Source organism: Stegodyphus dumicola, chromosome 2 (genome assembly GCF_044657685.1).
Source record: "Stegodyphus dumicola isolate Sdum_Otavi_A_Nest chromosome 2, ASM4465768v1".
NCBI lineage: Eukaryota > Metazoa > Arthropoda > Arachnida > Araneae > Eresidae > Stegodyphus > Stegodyphus dumicola.
Window position 1 is genome coordinate 148,737,374 of NC_140769.1, and position 6,940 is coordinate 148,744,313.

A 6,940-nucleotide genomic window follows, 5' to 3' on the forward strand; every position below is an offset into this window, starting at 1 on the left:
TTTCATGGACAAGAGAAAGCAAGTTATGTGTTCCTTCCTCTCTCCAGATCCAAACATGTCTAAAATCACCTAGATCTGGACTCGTAAGTAAACAATACTCAAGCCCAATTGTCTTAGCTCCACTGAATATGACGATGACACCAGTTTAAATGGGGCCGTCAGGAAGTTGAAGTGAGTCGGACACAAATCACTGGTTTTCTTACACATAATCCAACCTTGTTAAGCCTTCATACATTAGTAGAATGGCTAATTCGAGTTCCTGTGGCAGCCTAAAGGTCTAAAACCAAATCTCTTGTAGTCGCTTCACAGGTTCTTCAAGGCGACAACAGAAAATGGCCTTCTGATGCAGCTGTTGCTCTCAGACACCCACCAACAAGCTGTCTGTCAATTGATCCAGTTCTTAAAAAGCAGCTTCAAACTCTTGATATGATATTTTGAGTGATATTGAAAATTTCGGTGACCTCCATTTGTGTTTGGCTTCCCTGAATTATATCAATTATTTGCAACTTTTGATCTTTGATCCACTTTTGATCTGAAATGATGCCTTTGAGTCATAACTACTGAATACCGATAACTCTCAGAAATCACATTCACTTTAAAAAACACTACAGAATTCCAGCATACGTCCACTGTGTGCCACATCGTCAATCACTGAATTTGGATACTTCAGGCACTAACGTATGTGCAATTTTGTGTTTAACTGTATTTAATAAACATAAATAATTCCGGCATTGGTTGCAACGTTAACTTAGTGAGCACATTTTTTCTAATTATCCTTTAATTTTGATGACCAGTGGAATATTTATATTTTCTGTTAATTACTATTTGCTATTAATGTCGTCTTGAAACATTTCACTACACAACTAATTACAGTAGCATATTTTTTCAGATCAAACTTTGAAATTTTCTTGAACTAATTCTAAAAAATAAAAATTTGCGAGTTTCAAGTGATATTATATATTAAACCACAATTTCCTGTATGCTCTTAAATGGTGCAAATGTCACCTAATCAGTAGCACAGCTGGGGGGATGAAAGGGTTCCCAGGCACAGCATGCAGAGGAAGCCAAATTGATGCTCTGCATAGCATTCTGGCAAATAGGAGGGGACATGAAATCTTCAGTTTCCCTGGCACTGAAAATACTACTAACTATGCCTCTGCACGCAATTGTGAAATTACAGATATCACATAATTATATCTCCTATATGATAACATCCATTTACAGAACAAATATTTACATAACTTAATATAACAAACAGTTACTTACCATAACATTGGCAGAAATTTCTCCTTCAAGCTCAGCATCAGACTGTTTCAAATTTATTGACCTAATCATCAAAACAATACTAGAAGTCTGTACCAGGCCATTCAGTTTTGGTGAAAAAGGACATACCTGTACAAGATCAATATTCTTTCTATTTAACATGTCAAGTTCCAAGCATTTGAACTCTCCAGCTTCTATAATATCTAACATTATATTCATAGTATTTCTCCAAGCTCCAAATTTTGACAAAATTTTAACACTTTTAAAAAATTCTTGGATTTTTATACTTTTATAATCTTTCAGAGACATCACGAAGGCAAAAAATTCTATGCCTGGGCCGGAACTTATGGAAGTGAAATTCACACCTTTAACACTCCAATCCTGAAACATTTGTATTGTTTCTGGACATTCTAAAAAAAAATTACTGATACATTTGTTCATATAATACAGCGTATTTGTTGCATATCTATACACATAAGCACATCTATTACTTGCTATATCAAAATTTGCATCACCTTTTAACTCAGTGAAATGAGATATAGCATGAGGAAGATTAAATTTCTCAGCTTCTTTTTGGATTACTTTTAAAAAAAATTCAAAGTACTCCATTAAGATTTTTAAAAATTAATTTCAATAATGTATATTCAAATCTTTCTCTTTTTTTTTAATGAAATAGCTTGTCTCAATTCTGCTTGCATGCACCTATTAAAAAATAAAACAAAGATATATAAGTTATCAGATACACAACAATTGCAAATGAAATAATATTTACAAATGCAGCGGAATTTAAACTTTATTTTACCATAAATAATAAAATAAAATTTTCGATAACAAAATAAGTTATTACCTAAGATGCTGTTAATGTTATTATTCGGATATCGTTACTGAATTCCTAAAATCCCACCGACTTGTATGTTGCGAGGTCTCAGTTTTTCAGGATGAATTGCATTTTAAGATTTTATGAAAGCATAATGAATGCATATGGTTAAGGACTTTTATTACTGCCACAGGCAATAAAAATGAATTACTAAATTCAAGCCCACTTCATTTACTAAAATTTATTATGCAATTTAAGCTCGAAGTTACCCTGCCTCGTATAATAATATTGCTTTGAATATTCTCCACAATTATAATATGCAATTGATACTTTGAGAGAAACTCCTCCAAACTGAAGTTAATAAAAAAACCATGATTAACAATAAATACACTAAGATCTCTTAATCTGGCTCTTTGGCTACTGAGCAAGAAATTACTGATACAACAGTTCTGTTAAACATTTTGCTGTGAGAAAAAGTAGGAAAATAAAATTCTATTTCTAGATAGTTTTCTGAGATAATTTATAACCATATCGGTTGATCTTTACATTATGGTAACTTGGTGTTTTTTTGGCGAAAATTTGGCGACCAACTCTCCTACAGCAACCCTCTATTTTTTTTCCCGCCGCCATTTTGTCTTCACGAAGTAAAGACATGTTTCTTTTCTTTTTATCTACTGAACACTTCTTCCAACAATCTACTAGCCGAATTACACTTATGCTAGAAATTTTATCTAACAAAACTGCTTAATCATGACAAATATTCACTGCAAAATTGGGAAAAAGTGCACAATACCATACTCCTTACACGTTTTTCAAAATAACACATACACATAAACCATGTACACGCCGACTTATTTTTACTTAAAAAAACATCCCAGAATTGCACAAAAATGGCATTGTGCACACTCTTCACTATATCCATGTACACTGCTTTTTTCTCATAAATTAGAAAAATTTCACGAAAATACATGACAATTTTATCAATCTTTAAACCCAGTAAAAAGAACATATATGAAATTACCTGATCGCGAAAAAGTATTTACCCTTTCCAAATATGAACATTTCCACATATAAAATAAATAAAATATCCAAAAACTTTTACCTCTAAATCATCTATTACATTATACACGTCACCAACGAATTCATACCACAAGCATTACAAATACTTAGTATCAAATATTTAAATTATTTCCATGCACGTTTACTTCAACTTAAACGTATACCAAATTCCTACAAACATAAAATTCACAAAATAACTATCATTTAATTAAAATATCACTAAACCATGTACACGCCGACTTATTTTTACTTAAAAAAACATCCCAGAATTGCACAAAAATGGCATTGCGCACACTCTTCACTATATCCATGTACACTGCTTTTTTCTCATAAATTAGAAAAATTTCACGAAAATACATGACAATTTTCTCAATCTTTAAACCCGGTAAAAAGAACATATATGAAATTACCTGATCGCGAAAAAGTAATGAACATTTCCACATATAAAATAAATAAAATATCCAAAAACTTTTACCTCTATATCATCTATTACATTATACACGTCACCAACGAATTCATACCGCAACCATTACAAATACTTATTGTCAGATATTTAAATTATTTCCATGCACGTTTACTTCAACTAAAACGTATACCAAATTCCTACAAACATAAAATTCACAAAATAACTATCATTTAATTAAAATATAATTAAATTCAAAAACACTACTTAAAATATAAATGAGCACATACATTAAATTAATACATACATAAATACCCATTTCGAATTCACTTTAGTTATGGCCGTGAGATCCAAAAATTCATGAACACTGTTTCACACAACACAGAATAAAGCCAAGGATCCAAAAATTCACGAACACTGTTTCACACAACACAGAATAAAGCCAAATACAAAATTTCCAGATTTTTTCCCGATTTCCCCCCTTTTCCGATTAAAGAACCGTAATTCGTCCATTAATATCACATGACATATCCCATGATCTCTCATTTCCCTCACACAAAATAATGCGTAATCGGAACTGAGTACTGCTCACATTATTACCAAAGTGCCAGGTAGTAACCTTTATCGCCTCCAAAATGTCGCCAAACTACCAGTTACCATATTGTAAAGATCAACCATTATATCACTCACTGTGATGAATCTTCGGATTATGTTAACTTGGCAAATTTTTGGCAAAACTTTGGCGACTAACCCTGCTACAGCAACCTGCTGGGTTTTTTTTTTTTTTTTTTTTCTTATGGACGCCATTTTGTTTTCATGAAGTAATGGCATGGTTTTTTTTTTTTTTTTACTCAACATTTTTTCCAACAATCTGCTAGCCGAATTACGCTTATGCTAGAACTTTTATGGAACAAAAGTGCTTAATCATGATGAAGATTAGGTACGAAATTGGGAGAAAATGTAGAATCGCCCACTGCTTGCCGCGTTTTTAAGAATTGCATATACACAGTATCTATGAACACGTCGACCTATTTTCACTTAAAAAAAAATCCCAGAATTGCATAAAAATGGCATAGCGCACACACTTGAAACTTTATCCATGTACACATCGACCTATTTTCACTGAAAAAGTCAAAGAAAATTGACAAAAATACAAATTCTTCTTACTCTTGTAAAAAGCGCCAAACAAATAAGTGGGTGATTCTTCACTTTCGCAGCGAAATTTTTTCAAAGTGCTTATTAGCTAAAATCCTGATTGGAATTTTCCGGAAAATGTCACATTACATGTCTCATGATCTCTCATTTCTCCGAGACAAAAAAATCTGTGATTCGGACTGTGTACTTCTCAGATTATTGCTGAAGTCCTAGCTAGTAACCTTTATCGCCTTACCAAAATGTCGCCAAACTACCTGTTACCATATTCTAAAGATTAGCCTATCATCCATCTGAAAATTTACCATTTTTAAACAGGCATTGGCCAAGAAACAGGAACTCCTTCTCGTTTCAATACAAACCACTCATACAGCACATTACCTAAATATCCTTTTTGAGGCTGCTAAGTTTTTCTTTCATTGGCAGCTTTGCTTGTCTCTGCACAGGTGGCAAATTTCATAAATTTTTCTTTCCGAGATGTAATATCACAAATTGCAGATAATCCAATGTTAAAGTCTCTCATTGAATTTTGCTTACTTTTGTCTTTTTCAAAACATTTAAGTATTTCTAATAATTTAATAATTGAATATACACAATATCATCCATTACACGTCGGCCTATTTTCACTTAAAAAAACATCCCAGAATTGCACAAAAATGGCATTGCGCACACTCTTGACTTTATCCATGTACACTGCTAAAGGCCTAGCTAGTAACCTTTATCTCCTTTCCAAAATGTCGCCAAACTACCTGTTACCATATTCCAAAGATTAGCTAATTTGTTCTTTGTTTTTTTCTATTGGGACCAAAAAACCAAGGGGCACTCAATTGTAAGCTTCTAGCGTTGTTTAATACAGGAAGAGTTTGCTCAAAGCAGCATTTACATAGATCTACTAAAAAACCTACTATTTAAACATTCTTTAATCTTTCTAAAAAATGGAAATGGAAATTTTCATGTTCAGAAAAAGACTAATTCTTTGCTCATCCAACCATTAAGAACCCAGATTGTATACGCAAGTGCACCTGTTGAATGACTGCCAGTATTGTTTAAAAACAGAAGTTTTAATATCAAAAACAAATGTTTCCTAGACGAAAATTTTATAAATTATTTCAAAGAGTTAAAATATATTTCGCAGAATATATATTCGCGTTAAAATACAAATGTCTCATATTCGAGTGGAAAATTGCATCTGCTGAACGAAACCGTCATTTTTTCAAGAACGTCACACACATGAAAATTACTGAGTGTAAAAATAATGAATATCAAGAAACTTATTCATTCTGTTTTAATTCGCGATTACAACTTACCTCTACTTCGATAATTCACTGAAACTCATCTATGTAAATATGTTAGCTTTGTATACAAAGCAATACCTTTATCAAAACTTGATAACAAGTAACCAAAAGTACAATCTCAAATTCCAACCAGATCGTTTTTTATGTTTGACGCCTGGTGAAGTCCAATGAAAAAAGCGGGTGGGGAACGAAGATCCTGGAAATTTTTGTCGCCATTTTTGTCCACGTAACTTAGCGAATTTGATGGCCAGAGGGTAAAATGCTACTTATCCAACAATCCGTTCATTCACCTTTTTATCACACATTTCTTTTCATCTAGTACATTAACGGATATGAAATTTTGTTTTCTTAAGCTTTGTATTTTCGAGAAATTAGTTTACATATGACATAAAAAATTAAGATCAAATATACTGACATCTTGTAATAAAGCTTCGACTTGAGATTAGACAGACAGACCAAGACAAAGTAGACAGATGTCCAAAGAATCCTTAGAGATTCGAGACAAAGAATCTCTAAGGAAAAGAATGAAAGCTTCCATAGACGCAATGTAAACCTGTTTCGCCTCTGCGCCGCTATATCGAGGAGACACGGCTATGATTTATTACATTTCTGACATATTTATACTAATTCTCTATTATTTTGATCTATGAAAACAAAAAACAATTTTATTTTCTTTAATTAAAAGAACCTCTTTTCAGTGTTACTAGAAATTTAACCTTATTATAAAATTCCTTTTACATTAGTAACAAATTCTGAAATGATTTCATTTCATCTAATTTTATTTTGATGTACGAAAACCAATAATTTTGCAGATATTACGTTAAATTGTAGTTACCGGTCATAGTATCTAGTTACACAATTTAGCATTTCTTTGTACAGTTTTGTTAACAATATGATTAAAAAAGGATAAGGCACCAATAAAAAGTACACATTGTTCGTAAAGTGCATCTT

The 6,940-nt window shown here is 32.2% G+C and overlaps 1 protein-coding gene across 3 annotated transcripts in view; it reads right to left on the reverse strand.

Annotated features, from left to right (window-relative positions):
• The window catches only part of LOC118179808 (uncharacterized), a 36,444-nt gene extending 29,935 nt beyond the window's left edge, over window positions 1-6,509 (reverse strand). Inside the window, exons 1-2 of one of the 3 annotated variants that reach the window (XM_035348967.2) lie at window positions 6,405-6,509; window positions 1,267-1,965 (exon numbers count right to left, since the gene is read on the reverse strand). In XM_035348967.2, coding sequence (XP_035204858.2) covers window positions 1,267-1,872 — 606 coding nt within the window. In that variant the 5' untranslated portion in view covers window positions 1,873-1,965; window positions 6,405-6,509. The other 2 variants (XM_035348966.2, XM_035348968.2) reach the window with 2 other exon arrangements.
• Between the last annotated feature and the right edge of the window lie 431 nt (window positions 6,510-6,940).